General features: G+C 42.5%; 1 protein-coding gene across 1 annotated transcript in view; it reads left to right on the forward strand.

The window, feature by feature from the left end:
• Positions 1 to 18,557, forward strand: part of LOC119976524 (golgin subfamily A member 4-like) — a 1,176,663-nt gene that overhangs the window by 319,280 nt on the left and 838,826 nt on the right. Inside the window, exon 56 of the mRNA XM_038817077.1 lies at positions 16,645 to 16,704. Within this exon, the coding sequence (XP_038673005.1) occupies positions 16,645 to 16,704 (60 nt within the window). The remainder of the gene's footprint in view (positions 1 to 16,644; positions 16,705 to 18,557) is intronic.

The following is an 18,557-nucleotide window of genomic DNA, read 5'->3' on the forward strand; positions in this document are numbered from 1 at the left end:
TTTGAAGGACGATAAGAAGAGGTTTATGAATATAAAAGTTAAGAGAGAGGCTAAAAAGTAATTGGACCACTGGCAAATGTGACTGCAGAAGTAATAATATGAAATAAAGAAATGGCAGGGAAACTGAAAAGTTACTTTACAACAGTCTTCACGGTGCAAGAGACCAGTGGGATGCCAGAGCTCCAAGATAATCAGGGGGCAGAAGTGAGTGCAGTGGCCATCACTAAGGAGAAGGTTCTGGGGAAGCTGAAAGGCCTGAAGGTGATTATATCACCTGGACAGGATTGACTCCACACCAGTGTTCTAAAATAGATAGTTGGTTAGATTGTGGAGGCATTGGTGGTGATCTTTCAGCAATCATTGGGTGTAGGAAGGGTCCCAAAGGACTGTAACGTGGCTAAAATAACACGTCTGTTTCAGAAAGGAGAGAAGCAGAAGAGGGGAAATTATAAGTCGATTAGCCTGACTACAGACATTGCTAAGATTTTAGAGTCCATCATTCAAAATTAATTGCGGTGTACTTGGAAGTGCATGATCAGATAGGACTGAGTCAGCAGGGCTTCCGTAAGGGGAGGTCATGTCTGACATATCTGTTCGAATTATTTCAGGAAGTAACAATGAAATTACACAAAGGAGAACCAGTCGACGTGATTTAGTTCGAGTTCGAGAAGGCGATTGACAAGGTGCCGCATCAGAGACTGTTAAATAGGTTAAGAGTCCATGGTGTTAAGGGTAAGATACTTGGCATGGATACAGGACTGCATGACTGACAGAAGGAGGATAGTGCGGATGAAGGGGCATTTTTCAGGAAGGCAGCAGGGGACTAGTAGTGTGCCTCAGGTGTTGTTGTTGGGACCACAACCTTTCACAATATACATTAATGATCTGGAAGACAGAACTGAAGGCACTGTTGCTACGTTTGCAGCTGATACGAAGATCTGTGGAGGGGACAGGTAATATTCAGGAAGCAGACAGGCTGCGGTAGAACTTAGGCAGGCTAGGAGAGTGGGAAAACGGCTGGCAGATAGAATATACTGTGGGAAAGTGTGAGGTTATGCAGTTTGGAAGGCGAAATGGAGGCATAATCTATTTTCTAAAGGGGGAGATGCTAAACAAATCAGAAGCACAAAGGGACTTGGGAGTCCTTGTTCGCGATTCCCTTAAGGTTAACGTGCAAGTTCTGTCCGCAGTTACAAATTCACATGTAATGTTGGCATTCATGTCGAGAGGGCTAGAATACAAGACCGGGGATGAACTTCTGAGTCTCTGGTTATCCATTTAGATTATTGAAACTGACAGGATACTGCGATGCCAGGATAGAGTAGACGTGGAGAGGATGTTTTCACTTGTCGGAAAAGCTAGAAGCAGAGGACACAATCTCAGAGTCAAGGGACGATGCTTTAAAACAGAGATGAAGACAATTTTTTCAGCCAGACGGTGGTGAATCTGTAGAACTATTTGGCGGTGGAGGTCAAATCACTGAGTGCCTTTCAGACAGGGACAGATAGATTCTTGATTAAGAAGGTGATCAGGGATTATAGGGAGAAGGGAGGAGAATGGGAATGAGAAAAATATCAGCCATGATTGATTGGCGGAGCAGACCGGATGGGCTGAGTGGCCTAATTCTGCTCCTATGTCTTATGGTCTTATAAATGTGAAGCACATATTGACCAATCCCCATTACTGCACGTGTAGATTTGAAATCGTCTGTAACAATGCAATTTCACTAAATTAACTTTGTGAAAGTTGAGCGAAATGCATAATATTAACTTTCTAGAAATGTGTTGTTCGGTACGTAAAGGAAAATAGACTGAGACACAAGAGTGAGCTTTTTTGAAGAAGTTAACTTTACATCGAAGGAATTTGTGAAGATTATAAATATCAATATCTCCGAAATGCGAATGTGTTTTACACTGTGTACATTTGTCTTCTTTAGTATTTATGAATTGACTGGTAAACGTATTCATAAATGATGCTAGAATACTACGCATTTCTGCACAGCAGAGCAGATAAGATCTATGTTTACATCATTGGTTATTCACTTGCTTCACTTTGACCCGAACCAAACTAATTTCCGACCAGCTGTATAGTTTTGCAGCCTAAAGTGTATTTGTATCGTTTTCAGTATCACAATGTAACTCACCCTTTACGTGCATCAAATTAAACGTGCGTTACAATACAAAAACAATATTTTGTAATTTTGCAATTGTTTCATTTCAAAACTCGACGTATTATGGACGTTTCTGGAACGGCAATGGCATTGATAATTTTAAAACGCAATTGTTACCTTTATCTTTGTTGTTAATGTCTGCTTCTCATTCGGGAAAAACACAAATATAATTATTTCACCATCCTACATGCTGCAGATATGTATCATCAAGGTCTGCCATTCAAATGAAGACACATGAAAATTGAAGCTTGGGTCACATTTTCGGAGTAATTTATTTCAGATGAAAGGGCAATTTTTGTATCACTTTAAAGCCAATATTGCTTCATTCGGGCTACAGCAGTTAACAATTCCGAGCGATGGGAAAACTTGTTTTGAATGTACAGAATCACAGAATTTCCAGTGCTGAAGGTAAAAATGTATCTACCTCAAAATGAACGGATGTGATTACTGTTTGTACTTTGATTCCTGTTATTTGATTTGGAGATGCTAATTCTTTTGCAAGCAACAATGCATGAAAGGTTTCTTCCCAAAAATAATACCATTATATCTGCAGAAGTAGAGCCGAATTTCAAACTAGATTGTGAGCTGTATGCAAAGACATTTTGCTCAACGATGCCTTACTGTTTATCAAGAATTAATTATCTTCGAATTTCATACCAACGTCTTGATGTTAGCTGTCAGTTTAAGGATTTCTGAAATGGGTGTAAAATATCAATTGATACACAATCAAATACCAAATCCTCTTTAGCACTATCGTATATTTCTTGCAACAAAGCACGATGAAGGCAAAAATAAAGCACGAGAACATGACGAAGCAAATAGATTATTGTATTATCCTTCGGGAGAACTAATCTTGAAAATAGAGGAATATGTTAAATACCACTGTGTTTTACAAACTGCAGTGATGTTTATTTGTTTGTAAAATTAAGTTGATTATACAATCCATTTTGAACAAATTCTAAAAATTGTACTTTGTATATTTTGGCCCCAACACTCATGGTAAAATTGTGTATCGAGTTAGTTCATAGAATAGTTCTAAAAATGAGTTCATTGGATAACATGATTAAATTGCAAGTTAGTTTTCAATGATGGGAAGATTTATGTTTGGAATGTCTTTGACTTCTTCGTCATGGCAAGTTACGAGTATATGTTTTTTCTTTGAAGTTCATGTGCCATGTTATTTTTTGAATTTCCGGATAGACTATATCGTTGGAGTACTGTACTGCAGAAAATAGGTGATTCAGCGTGAAATCATAAAATTGTGTATTCACTTTTTTTAAATACGTGCGGGGGTTATATTTTCATTGTCCGCTACATTGAAATGAAATGAAATGAAATTCCCTTATTGTCACAAGTGTGCTTCAAATGAAGTTACTGTGAAAATCCCCTAGTCGTCACATTCCGGCGTCTGTTCGGGGAGGCTGGTACGGGAACATATGTATAGGCAATTAAGTGGAGGCTACAGGAATTTTGCTTCATGTTCAGCAGCCTGCGAATTTTCATCTATGAACGTTGACGCAACAGTTTTCACCCCGTTCGCAATATAATTGAACAACACCATGTAGATTTATATATTCAGTGAGTTGCATCAGTGTCAGTTCGTTTTCAGAGCGATCCATTTTGCCGAGACGCCCTTTCCGATAGATTTATCAGTTTTCATATAAAGTGGGCATCTAATTCCTTTTCATTTCGTAATATTGCCCAAACCCATTAATTTAAAAAGTATTTGACAAACGAATTCAATGAATAGCGACTAAGTCCCTGGACAGTTGGTCTCCTCACGGATCTTCGAGGAGGTGGCTGCAGGGAGTAATGGATATTTACTACCGCAGTGAACAGTGAATACGCCAGATCTCAGGGTGGAATCTGGATTGTTAGAAATGTTTTGGTTTATGTAAGTCGATGCCAGAGTCACAGGACTGCCGGCAAACATAGTAAGGATTTCCCTCCGATGGCTTCACCAAGATCCACCTCCTGGATTTCAAATTATCAATTCGATATTTTTTTGGCTAACGTACATTGAAGTTCCAAACATCCCCGCATTAGGACAAGATCACCAACAGCACACAACGGGGAGAATGTGACTCAGAGCTGGGATCGAACCTGGGACTTCGGTGCTGTGAGGCTGCAGGACTAACCCACTACACCACCGTACGCCCCTCCCATTTCTAGTTCATGTCTTTTGTCGGTCTTCTATTGGCTGCAGCCTGAAATAACTTCACCTTCGTATATATTTCCGAATATAGGAGCTACGAACCCTAGTTTGTATAACCCTTGGACTTGCACTAAAGTCATAAACACTCATTAGCATGTAGACATCTGAATTAATTTGAAATTATTAACACTTTCATTTACAGAAGCAAAATCAAGCTTATAATCATGATAATTATATAATCCATTTATCATATCCATAAAAAGTAAATTATTAAATAATTTAGGCTATCTCTTTTCTTGACGAAACGTGCTGGATATATTACTCGGAAAATGCCTCAGGCTGTGCGAAAGTCCCAATAGCATACGAGGACCAGTTAAGTAACAACACTTTTCAGGAATTGTGAAATGCGGAAATCCACAAACTATGTGCCGATTTGTCGAATATCTTTGATAGTGAGGCTCTGATATGCATTATCACGGAGTTCACGACAGGGCGTTTATACAGTTGTAAAATCAAGCAGAGTCAACTTGGGTTTGTTAAAGGAAAATTGAGTTTTAAATATCATGAGAGTTTTTTGGCAATAAAACGAGTAGGAGCGATGATGTCGAACCAGGAGTTGAACTTCTGTTGCATTTGTAAAAAGCTTTTGATGGGGGTGTCACGTCAAATTTTCAGTAGAACATAGACTCTAGTTGGCATATCAACTATATTAGCTAACAAACAGAAAAGAGAAAGTAAGGATAAATTATTCATTTTCAGGTTGGTTATCCATAATTAGTAGAGTGCCAACTCGAATTGTGTTCGACGCACAACTAGTTCGGTACAATACAAATGACTTGGGTGATGGAACCAAATTTTCAGTCGCCAAGCGTGTTGATATTTCAAATATAGTTAGGATATCAAGTTTTGAAATGTATGAAAAACATACATTCAACAGCGATTCATAGGTTAAGCTTGTTGAAAGCAACCTGCTGTTGAAATATCACCTGGGAGAATGTAAAATTGTTCACAATCTATCTGAAATATAACACCAGAATATTGCCAAAATTGAGAGATACTGCAGAATTGTGTGTAATACAGACGGATGGAGGACAAACGCCGGATGGATGGATGGATGGATGAAAAGAACATATGTGAGATATTGACTCATATACGTAAATACTGTGTAAGCAATTGCTGTATACAAACTAATGAAACACTCGTTTGGTACACGCGTCGTGATCTGCTGAATAGACGTTGGAAGGACGATCAAAATACATTGAGGTGAAAGGAAGTGCATGAAAACGATTAAGATCGGATAGATATCTGAGGCAGAGGAAAATGAGGAAATATTATACACTTGTACGTAAGATTAGACATGTTTAAAATAAAGTAAATACAGATATCAGTGTTGCAATTTGCTGACTGCAAAGACTATATTTCACAATTTCCCCTATTTGGTTATAAGGTGTGAGGGCGCGATGATGAAGAACATTTCACATAGTAAATTGGAATAGTTCGAAACTGGTTGCTTCAGGGAATGACTGAATTTAATTATTTTAAAGATAATTTTCTCACTACCTTACGGAAATTAAATTAGAGGGATCGAAAGATGGTAGGATATATATAACTGATTTAATTCCACCAGAGGGAGAAGGATGGACACATGACCTTTCTCGTAATTTGTAATGAATAAAAACGCTTTTTTACACGAGTGGAGGAATGAGAAAGAAAAAGTGATGTTAATCGGAACATCTACAGTTCAGAAGGCACATAGATGTATTTGGCTGTTGACGCGATTGTAGGATAATGCATTGCCTCCCTGGTGCCAGGGAAAATCATGTCAGGCAGCATTCCAGGATATTCTTCTGAGGGAGAGTGATAAGCCAGATTTCGAGGCCCACATTAGTACAAAGTGGCCACAGATAGTCGACGAGATGGATACCAAATGTAGACTTCAGGTGGATCTTGAAAACAGAGAATCTTATATAATTCTCACAGAACTACTCCTGTTGCCTATCTATTAGTATAAATGTAGGACGATTGAGGGTCTGATGATCTGGCTTCAAAGCTGGGGTAGGATGCAGAGTTTCGATTCGCTGAACCACTGGAACCATCTCAGGGAAGCTGGGTCCTGTGAAAACCGAAGGATCTATAGCTGAACAGAGCTTTCAGGTCTTAGAACATGATGTTGTGCCGAGCAATGATCACCCTACTTAAACCCACATAACCCGTACACCCGTAACCCAACAATCCCCCCATTAACCTTACACTACGTGCAATTTAGCATGGCCAATCCACCTAACCCGCACATCTTTGGACTGTGGGAGGAAACCGGAGCACCGGAGCAAACCGGAAACCCACGCACACACGGGGAGGACGTGCAGTGACCCAGCCGGGAATTGAACCTGGGACCCTGGAGCTGTGAAGCATTGATGCTAACCACCATGCTACCGCGAGGCCCCAGTGCTTCCAGTGCTTTTGTTAGCAAGTGAGAGCGAGATGCTTTGATGTGGTTGGAAAACAGTGAGACAATTCAGAGCAAGAAACAGATGGAACATTAGTGAATAACTGAGAGACAGAAGAAAATGTAAAAAACAAATATCCAGCACATATATTTGGCGTTGTTAAACGGGGTATGTGTAAAGACATAGTATAGCAAATACAGTGCATGAGCTAAAGGTACAGATAAACTCATGACAGAATGATACCAAGGTAACTCCTGCGGTGATATGGTTTAAGGAGACGGAAATGGCAACGCAGACTCGCTGGATAGAAATATTTTGGCAAGATAAAGGGACATATCAAAACGTATATGGGTGCAGTATTAATGATCAAAGAAGCAATTAGAGCACAAAAAAATATATCCTACACGAAACGTCAAATGAGGTCATAGAATGAGCTTAGAATTGTGAAATGGACGGCCACACCGATGCAATCAATTATAAACTACCAGCTGGTGCATGGTAAATTTATTAACAATGCTATTTTTTAATTTGAAGTACCAAAGTATGTTATCCAATTAAGGGTCAATTTAGCGTGGCCTGCATATCTTTGGGTTGTGGGGGCGAAACCTACGGAGACACGGGGACAATGTGCAAACTCCACATGGAGAGTGACCCAGGATCGAGTTTCGAACCCTGGTCCTCAGCGCCATAAGCAGTAATGCTAACCACTGTGCCACCGTGCTACTCGATTAACAGTTTTTACTCAAATTGCTGAGTGCAAAATCGACAAAAAAGCAATAGTTCTGAACTTAAACAACCAAACATTACAGGATATTGCGAGGCCTGTAAAGCGTGGACGCAGGGAGGAGGTTTTCACTTGTCGGAAAAACTAGCAGAGCACACAATCTCAGACTGAAGGGACGATCCTTTCAAACAGAGACGAGGAGGAATTTCTTCAGCCAGAGGGTGATGAATCTGTGGAACTCTGCCGCAAAATTATGTTGAGGCCAAATCACTGATTGCCTTTAATAGTGAGATAGATAGGTTCTCGATGAATGAGGAGATCAAGAGTTATGGGTAAAAGGCAGGAGAATGGGTATGGATGGCGGAGGAGGCTCGATGGGTCGAGTGGCCCACTGCTGCACCTATGTCTTATAGTATTATTGTCTTAAGGAACTTAAACATTGGGACTGCTTGGATCGCACGTGCTATGGTGAGGAAAATTGATCTGGCGTCAGACCAAACATGGACACAGAGCCGTGGGTCTAATCGCCATATGGCCCTTCTCCAAAACTGAGTGCCAGATACTCCAGCCATGCTGGCCATGATTTCGACTTTCTGGCTCCGCCGCCTTCGCTGCTGCCCTGGCCGATCCATTTAATGTCGCCGCCACCTGATCCACAGGTTGTGAAGGATCACAGAGGTCATGGTTGTGTACACGGAAATGTCGGAGAAGTAACTGCCTAGCTCCGAGTAGAAAACGGCGATGGACATTCTACTGCTGCCCGAGGCGTTGTACTATTTCTTGTGAACATACCAGCAATTCAGCGACCGCCCAGACGCTCTTCAGTTAACTGCATATAAACGTCTTGCACTCCCATATCAGATATGCGCCTCCTGTCGCCTCCAGGCCCGTGCCTGAAAGCCTTCCACATTCAAAATGGTCAAGAAGCCCAGTGTACATACCCACGACTGTCAACTCAGCCAACTCGACTATACTGTGTGTAGCCGAATAACTGGTGTCAAGGACCGGTTGAACCCAAAGCAGACAGTGGTTTCCTCCCTCCCCCCTCCTCTAACCAAAAAACAGTCATTGTAAGGAGGACAGGCAGGGTAAGATTACTGTTGTTATATATTTTGAAAAGTACAGAGGCACAGATGACAGTAAGGGCAGAGATACACTCCTCCTGTCTGATGTGGAAGATCCGCGAGCTCTCTAACATTCCTTAAGACAATGTCTGCAAGAAGTGAGATCAGCTGTAACTCGACCCAGACGGCATTGTTCGCTTGGAGCATCATCTGGACACATTGTGGAGTGTATAGGGGTCAGAGAGCATGATAGATACTAGCTTCAGGGAGGTTGTCAAACCACAGGTTCATACAGCTAAATGGGTGACCACCAGGAGCGGCAGGCAGGTAAGACAGCAACCTCCGGTGGCTTTTTTCCTCTCAAACTGGGATATTTCTTTAGATACTGTTGCGGGGGGGGGGGGGGGTGGAGCATAGCCTCTGACGGAAAGATACCTGCAGCAGCGAAGCCTGTGGCATCACAGCTGATTCTGCTGGAGAGGTGGAACGGGCTAAGTCCAATCGAGTGTTCGTAGTATGGGTCTCGATAGTCAGGGGCACAGACAACCGCTTCTCTGGCCATAAATGGCGTTCCCTGGTGCCCGGTTGCTAATTGCATCTAAATTGGACAGGAGCTTGGGAGTATGGATTGGGAGAGTCTACTTATGGGTAAATCCACGTCTGACATGTGGAAGGATTTCAAAGGTCAGTTGCTTGAAGTGCTGGACAGGCATATCTCCGCAAAAATGAAGAATGGAAATGGAAGACTGCGGGAAGTATGGATGGCAAGGGAAAGTCAAAGGTTAGTCAAAATCAAAAGGATGCATACCATAGCTCGATACATCTAAAACTGACAAAGCCCGTGAGTGGTACAGTGGAAGTAGAATTACCTTAACGTGGAATTAGGACGGCAAAACATGGCAGTGAAATGCTTTTAGCAACTATGGTCAAGGAGAATCCCAAGGCGTTACATGAATATATTAAGAGCAAGAGCATAGCAAGAGAAAGTGTATGCCCACTCAAGGACAATGGAGGGATGTTATGCGTGGAACAACAGGAAATGGGTGAAATCCTTAATGAGTTCTTTGTATCTGTATTCACCAGGGGGAAAGGGACGGCGGATGTTGAGGTCAGGGATTAGTGTGGAAATTGTCCTGAGAATATCAATACACAAAAGGTGGAATTGTTGAGTCTCCTACATTGCATTAATATAGAGAAGTCCCCGGGGCAAGCTGAGATCTTTTCCAGGTTACTGCTGGAGACAAGCGGAAAAATATCTGGGGCGTTAACAGATATCGCCACAAGAGACGTTCTAGAGTACTGGAGAACAGCCGATGTTGTTCCTGTGTATCAGAAAGGAAGCAGGGATCCAGTAAATGATAGGCCGGTGTGCCTGGGTACCTACATGGGTCCTAGCTACGCTTCCATTTTTTTGCAGTATGTGGAACATTCCTTGTTGTTGGCCTACCCGGGTACCCTCCCACAACTCCTTTACTTTGATTGCTATTTTAGTGCCGCTTCATGATCTCGTCCGGACCTGGAAAAATTCATCACGCACTTTCAGTTTCCACCCCTTCATCACTTTCACCACGTCCATCTCAGAGACTTCCCTTCCTTTCCTTGATCTTTCTGTCTGCATTTACGACAATAAACTATCTACTAATATCCACTACAATCCCACTGATTCCCACAGTTATCTGGGCTGCAGCGTTCCGCAGCCTACACCCCACAGCACTCCATCACTTTCTCTCAATTTATTTGCCTCCGTCGCATTTGTTCCGATGATGCCACTTTCCAAAATGGTGCTTCGAAAATGTGTTCCTTCTTCCTCAACCGTCGCCCCCTGCCCTCCTTTACAGAAATAGGATAGAGTCCCCCTCGTTCTCACATTTCATTCCACCAGCCTCCGTCTGCAAAGCATAATTCTCCGCCATTTTCGCCAAATCCAGCGTAATGCCACCAGCAAACACATCTTCTCTTCACTCCTACTGTCAGCATTCCGCAGACACCATTCCCTCCGAGATAATCTACACCACTGCTACACCATACCCAGTACCTCTCGCATCACCCATGGCACCTTCCCATGCAATCGCAGAATGTGTAACACCTGCCCCGTTACCTCTTCCATGCTTAACATCCCGGGCCCAAAAAACTCATTCCAGGTGAAGCAGCGTTTTATTTGAACGTCTTTCAATCTGGTCTGTTGCATTCGCTGCTCCCAATGTTGTCTCCTCTATATAAAAGAGACCAAACGCAGACTGTGTGATAGCTTTGTTGAGCACCTTCGGTTTGCGCGCATTCAGGACCCTGGCCTTCCCGTTGTTTGCTATTTTAACTGGGGTCAGCCATTAGCACTCTTTTCCCTGGGTTCCTGTGGCTACTACGACCCTTTTGCCTGGGTTTCTGTGGTTGTGCCTCATCTTTCATTCTCACTCCACGAATACATTTTTCTCACTTTCTCTGTCTGTTAGCTTTGACAAAGAGTCTTTGGACTAGAAACGTTAGCTCTATTCTCTCCCTTCAGATGCTACCAGACCTGATGAGATTTTCCAGCATTTTCTCTTTCCAGTATGGCATCAGTACGGGGAGGTTTTTGGAAACGATCGTGAGGGAAGGATGTTGTGCACATTTGGAGGAAAATGCACTAGCTAGTGACTGGCACCATGGCTTTGTACGGTAAATACCATGTCTCGCCACCTTGACTGAGTTTTTTGAAGAGGTGAACAAGAACATTTATTTCGTTTTTATTATTTTCAGAAATTTAGAGTACCCAATTACTTTTTCCAATTGAGGCGCAATTTAGCGCAAACCACTTATCCTGCACATCTTTGGGATGTGAGACTCAAACCCACGCAGACACGGGAAAGAACGTGCAAACTCCTCACGTACAGTGACGTAGTGCCGGGATTCGAACACGTGTCCTCAGCGCTGTCAGCAGCAATGCTAACCACTGTGCCACAGCACTGCTCAACAAGAGCATTTATGAGGGAAGGGCCGTTGATGTAACTTATATGGATTTCGGTAATGCGTTGGACAACACCCCACATGGCAAATTGGTGCATAAACTAAAACCACATGGGAATCGGGATGGTATGTGTATATGGATACAGAATTGGGTTGGTAATTTGAAGACAGAGAGTAACGGTCTAAGGGTGATATTGAGAATAGAGACCTGTAGCTAGTTGCTTTCCGCCACTACCAGTGCTTGGACCTGTGTTGTTTATACTATACACACGTGATTTGGAGGAAAATATGGGTGGTATGTTTGGAAAGTTTTGGGAAGATACGACGATTGATGGAGTCGTCGATAGTGTCGATGATTGTCAGATGATAACACAGGATAAAGATAGACTGGTCTTGGGCACAAAAATGGCAGATGGAGTTTAACCCGTATAAATGTGAGGTGATGCATTTTGGAGGATCACATCTAGATATGAATTATACTCTGAATTGCAGAACCCTTCGGATCATTAATACATAAATTCACAGAGGGATCAGAGCGTGCTGATACACACGTAATGGTTTACGTACCCTTAAAGTGGAAACACAAATGGCCAAGATGATTAAGAAGGCATGTCGCAAAGTTGCCTTAATATTCCGGGGCATTGAGTTTAGGAGTTCAAAATCATGTTCCGTGATATAAAGAACTAGTTAGGCACATTTAGAGGATTCCGTGCAGTTCTGGCCCAAACATTATCAGAAAGACATGGAAGCTTTGGAGATACTACAAAGAAGGTTCAACAGGACGTTGCCTTGTCTCGAGGTTGTTGGCTGTGAGGAGGGGTTGAATAAACTAGGATTGTTTTCACTTAAAAGTCGTGACTGAGGGGAATACTGATAGAGGTCTAAAAATGTGACATAGACAGCGTGGGTAGTTAGATGCGTTTTCGTAGGATGTAGGTGTTAATTATAAGGGGGCACAGGTTCAAGGTGCGAGGGGTGACGTTAAGGGAGATGCACCTGGTATTTTTTTCACGTAGAAAGTGGTGCGTACCTGGAACGTGCTTCCAGGAGATGTGGTGGGAGCAGACACATCAGCAAAATTTAAGAGGCATCTTAACGGGTTCAGCATTAGGGAGGAAATAGAGAGATACTGAGCGAGTAAGGGCAGTTTGTGGACCAAGAAGAATCCAGCATGACTGTATGGAGTCAATCAGAAAGTAACTTTAAATATAGCATATACACAGCAGCAGTAGTTCGCCATTGCATTGTTATCGAACCGGTACCACACTGGCCAGCTGCAACTACTAATGATTGTCCCGTCCCCTCAGTGGGGGAGCATGCACCCCAATAATCATGGGATAACTAATTGTCCCCAGCCAATCGGATTCAGGCAGGTTATCACAGGCAGACGTTTTTTTTAAAAAGTAGGGCATCATGATGGGCACAGTCATGGAGGGCCGAAGGGCCAGTTCCTGTGCTGTACTTTTCTTTATTTTTGTTCTTATAGAGTCATCAATTAGTACAGCATAAAAACAGGCCCTTTGGCCCAGCGTGTCCATTCCGGCCAGTTCCTATCACTAAGCTAGTCCCACGCCCGTATTTGGTCCATTTCCCTCTGTACCCACCCTGCCCATGTAACTGTTTAAGAAAGGGAACAAAAGTACCCGCCTCTGCCACTGCCACTGCAGCTCGTTACCGATGCTTACCGCAGTCTGTGTGAAGAAATTTCCCCTCGAGTGTATTTTGTAACTCTCCACTCTTACCTTAAACCTATGCTTTCTACTTCAAGACACCTCGACCGTTGGGAAACGATGTTGACTATCTACCTTATCTATGCCCCTCATTACTTGATACACCTCTATAATATCACCCCTAAGCCTCCTACGCTCCAAAGAAAAAAAGTCCCAGCCTATCCTGTCTCTCCTTTTAGCTCAGACCATCAAGTCGTGGTTGCATCCTCGTAAATCTCCTCTGCACTCTTTCTAATTTAACAATATCCGGACTATATTAGGGTGACCAGAACTGAACACAATATTCTATGTGTGGCCTGACAAATGTCTGTACAACTTCAACAAGGCGCCCCAACTCCTGTCTTCAATATTCTGACCGATAAAGCATATCATGCTGAATTCCATTCTTCCCCACTCTGTCCACCTGTAACTCCACCTTCAAGGAACTATGGACCTGTAACCCTAGATCTATTTTTGCTGTAACTCGTCCGAACTCCATACCATTAACTGAGTAGGTCCTGCCTTGATTTGATATTCCTAAATGCATCATCCCAGATCCATCCAAAGTGAACTCCATCTGCCATTCATCGGCCCACTGGCCCACTTAGCCAAGATCCTGTTGAAATATTATATAACATTATTCACTATCCACTATACCACCAATCTTGCTATCATCTGCAAACTTACTACCCATGTCTCCTATATTCTCCTCCAAATCAGTAATATGTATAACAAATAACAATGGATCCAGCACCGATCACTGGGGCACACTGCTGTTCACAAGCCTCCAGTTTGAAAAAACACCCTTCACTAACACCCTTTGGCTCAGTTTGTCAAACCAATTTTGCATCTAAATTGCTACTTCACCATGGATCCTGTGAGATTTAACCATTTTCAACAACCGACCATGCGGTACCTTGTCAAACATCTTGCTAAAGTCCATGTAGACAATGTCGACTGCACTGCCCTCATCTACCTTCTTGGTTACCTCTTCAAAACTCAATGAAATTGGTTATTTTCCCCTGACAAAGCCATGCTGACTTTCTCTAAGTAGCTCTTGCCTGTCGATTGTGTCCCTCAGAATACATTCCGACAATTTACCCGCTGCAGAAGAAAGGCCTGTAGTTCCCAAGCTGATCCTTACACACCTTCTTAAACAGGAGCACATTTGCTACCCTCCAATATTCAGGCACCTCTCCTGTGGCTGTCTGTGATTCAAATATCTCAGCACGGGGGCCGGCAATTTCTTTCCTAGACTCCCACAACGTCCTGGGTTACATTTCGTAAGGTCCCGGGGATTTATCTATCTTCTTAAAAATACATTTAGTGTACCATATTAACTTTTTCCAATTAGGGGGCAAATTAGCGTGGTCAACCCATCTAACCTGCACATCTTTGGGTTGTGAGGGCGAGACCGACGCAAACACGGGAGAATGTGCAAATTCCACACGGAAAGTGACCAGCGCCGGGATTGAACCGGGGACCGCGGCGCCGTGAGGCAGTAGTGCTACTCACTGCGCCACCGAGATGCCCCGGGATTTATCTATCTTGATGCGCTTTAATACCTCCAGATCCTCCTTCTCTGTAAGACAATCCTGAAGATGTCACTTTTTGTTTCTTCAATTTCACTAACATTCGTGCCTTTCTCAACAGTAAATACTGCCGAGAAATATTCAGTTAGGACCACTCCCATCCCTTGTAGATCCGCACATAGAGAACCTTGTTTATCCTTAAGAGGCCATATCCTCTCGCGAATCACTCTTTTACATTTTACGTGTCTGTAAAAGCTCGTTGGATTTTCTTTTTCCTCACCTGCCAAGTCAAACTCATGTCCCCTTTTTGTCCTCCTCATTTCTCTCTTACCTCTACTCCGACAAGCCCTTTACTCTTCAAGTGATCCATTTGATTCCAGCTGCCGATGCATGTCATATGCCTCCTTTTTCCTTTTGACCGTGGCCTCAATATCCCGAGTCATGCAAGGGTCCCTCCTTCTAAGAGCCTTACCCTTCACTCTCAGAGGAATGTGCTCACCTTGAACCGTAGTTAACACCTTTTTGAAAGATTCCCACTTACCCGTTGTCCCCTTGCGTGCTTTTGAATGTTGCCGCCTAATACCCTCGAAATTGGCTTTGGCCCAATTTAAAATTTTAACTTTTGGGCCAGAACTATAATTCTCCCTAACTATCGAAAACTAATGGAATCATGGTCACTGGCTCCAAAGCGATACCTCACTAACATTTCCGTGACCTGCCCTTCCTCATTCCCCAAGTTTTGCCACCTCTCTGGTCGGATATATTGAATGAGGAATTCTTCCTGAATACACTCCACAAATTTCACTCCATCCAAACCCCTAGTTCAATGACTGTCCCAGTTAATGTTGGGGAAGTTAATGTCCAACTATATCAACCCTGTTTTTCCGGCAACTATCTGTAATCTCTTTACATATTTGCTCCTCAATATCCCAGTCCCATATACCTATCCATGCACTGAGTTCATCTGCCTTGTCTGTTAGGCCTCGCATTGAATGAAATGCAGTTAATCTGTTTCTCTGCCTTCCACTTTTCTCCTTACTGACATTTGTATGTATCTTCTCTTTATTATCCTACGACAGTCTGCATTGGTTCCCATCCCCTTGCCACATTAGTTTAAAACCTCTCTAATAGCGCGAGCAAACAACCCCCTTCGGACATTGGTTCTAGTTCTGCCCAGGTGCAGATATTGCTCCGGACTTGGGGTGTAGTAATGTAGGAGTGTAGTAATCCTAGTCCCTGGATCAGAACATTACGATTTCCAATCATATCCCAGAATTTGAATTCCCGCTTTAACGGGGGCAGAACTTCCCCTTTAAGTAGAAGGGCTCCCTCTCCACTCAGAGAGCCCCAGCTATATAGACATCCCCGCGTGGGTGCAGGTCGGGAAAGGATACCTTATGAGCGTGGAGGAGTATTGGAATTGTGTTTAAATAAACCGTGATCATAAATATCTTCTACCATTTTTGCGTTCTACTTATCGTGCTTCAGCACATGTAACTTTGCAAACTCGCTGACCGATAAGTGCTCTTTGGCGTTCAATTGCCACATTACATTAGATTCCAACAACGTTGGGTAGACGGTTTGTATTTCAAAGATTATTCATGAGCTGTTAAATTAAGTTACAATTAGTCTATTAACAAATAAATCCTAAAACATGTTGTAATTTTTCTACCCGAAACACAGCTGTTGGCGAGCAGATAGCGAATAAAATCAAATCACAATTGTTTGCTCATTTTTTGATCGGTTCAGTATGGTTACCAATTTAGAAACTTGCGATGCAATGAAAAATTAAGGAATCATGAGGTTTTGCACAAGAGCAAATGAGACTGCATGTGTTGAACATGGCATAAGTGTTGAAATATAATTTAGAGTACGATGTTAAATTTTGTTTTAATTCTAGAGATCGCAAAATTGAAAGCAGATTTGGCAGCTGGAACCTCAGGTTCAGCTCCAGTTTCAGGTAAGTTTTAATGTCTCAGCTTAGTTGGGAGCTCATAAACCAAATAACAACATACGAATTCGGAGCATGAGTAGATTACTCAGTCCCTAGAACTTGCTCCATCATTCAGTGAGATTATGGCTACTGTTACTGTAACCCCACCCTCACATTCCCCCCATCGCCCCGATAAATGTGGATCCACTTGCTCTATCGCTAAACCAAATATTCTGCTTCCACGCCCTTTTGAGGAACAGTGCCCCAAATTCCTGACGCTCTGACGTACAAGAAATATGCCTTGCTCTTTATCGTAAATGTGCGACCCCTTATTGTAATACACTGATATCTAGTTTTGGATTTTCCAACAAGAAGACACATCATAAAAATATAGAAAATCGGAGCAGGAGTGGGTCATTCGGCTCTTCGAGCGTAATCGCTATTCAACATGCTCATGCCTAATTCACTGTTTCAACGTAATTCTGAGACGCTCTCAATATACCACTTGTCACCTTTGTAGTCCAGAAATCTCTTATTCTCAAATATATTCTGTGATTTGTCCTCAACATCCCTCTATGGTAGATAATTCCAACGTCCATTGTCTTTTCAGTGAAAACATTTCTCATCTTTTCAGTCCTAAATCACCGAATCCATAACCTGAGACTGTGACCCCTTGTTATCGATACACCCGTTAGAGGAAACAGAGTCACTGCATCGAGGCTGTCTGGCTCTGTCAGAAATGTATATGTTTAACTTAGGTCCCCTCCACTTCTTCAAAATTCCAGCGTAAACAGGACTGTTTACCTAATGTCTCCTCGTACTGTTATACTGATATCTTCATCCTTCCAGCCTGGGTATCACTCATTACACGCCCTTTATGGCCATGTGTGTATTTTCTTAGACAAAAAGAACACCGTTTCTGATATGATCTACGAAAGGCCCTAGAAAGCTTCATTAATTGAGTGCTGCTCCTTCACTTTGCAGTGAAGGCTAATATACCAATAGCATTTGGCCGTCCTGTTCCTTACTGTTGGAACATGCTTAGTTTCATTGATTGGCGCTCAAGAGCACCCCTGTTCCTTTGTGCGTTAGCATTTTCCATCTTTTGAATAATACTGTTTCTCTGTCCAAAGTGGACAATTTCATATTAATCCGCGTTAAACAGCAGCTGCCAATTACTTTCCCACTCATTCAACTTGTACAAATTACCGTGAGGCCCCTTAGAATCCTCATTAACACACACTTCTGCACCAAATTTTGTCTCATCTGCAAATTTATAACTTTTGGCACCTCATTACAATCATACATGTGTAATATGAATAGCTGGTGTCCATGGACGGGTACCTGTGGGACCCCACTGCTCACTGCCGAGCACTTTGAAAAAAATCCATTTATTCTTACTCTCTGTTTCCTATCGGAAAATGAATTCTTAATCCATGCCAAAACATCAACTCCAATCCATGTACTTTAATTGTGAACGAATATTTTATGTGGAACATTCTAAAAACTATCTGAAGATCCACAAACACCACGTTTTCTGGTTGACCCTAACATGTTCTGCTGGTTACATTCTCAAAAACTCCTGTTGTTTGCCAAACATCGTTTTCCTTTCACATAGCCATGTTGACTTTGTCAAATTCTGTTGATATTTTCCAAGTGTCCAGTTATTCCATCCTTTATTATATACCCCAGCAGTTTCTCTGTTTTTGCTATTAGATTAGCCGATCTGTAATTCATGGTTTACTCCTTCACTTGTTTTTGATAAGTGAAGTTACATTTGCCATGCTCCAATCATCCAGGACGATACCAGAATCTACAAAATTCTATGAAATGACAGCCAGTGCATTCACAATTTCCAAGACCTTGGACCAAGACCATTG

This window comes from Scyliorhinus canicula, chromosome 13 (assembly GCF_902713615.1).
Source record: "Scyliorhinus canicula chromosome 13, sScyCan1.1, whole genome shotgun sequence".
Taxonomy (NCBI): domain Eukaryota; kingdom Metazoa; phylum Chordata; class Chondrichthyes; order Carcharhiniformes; family Scyliorhinidae; genus Scyliorhinus; species Scyliorhinus canicula.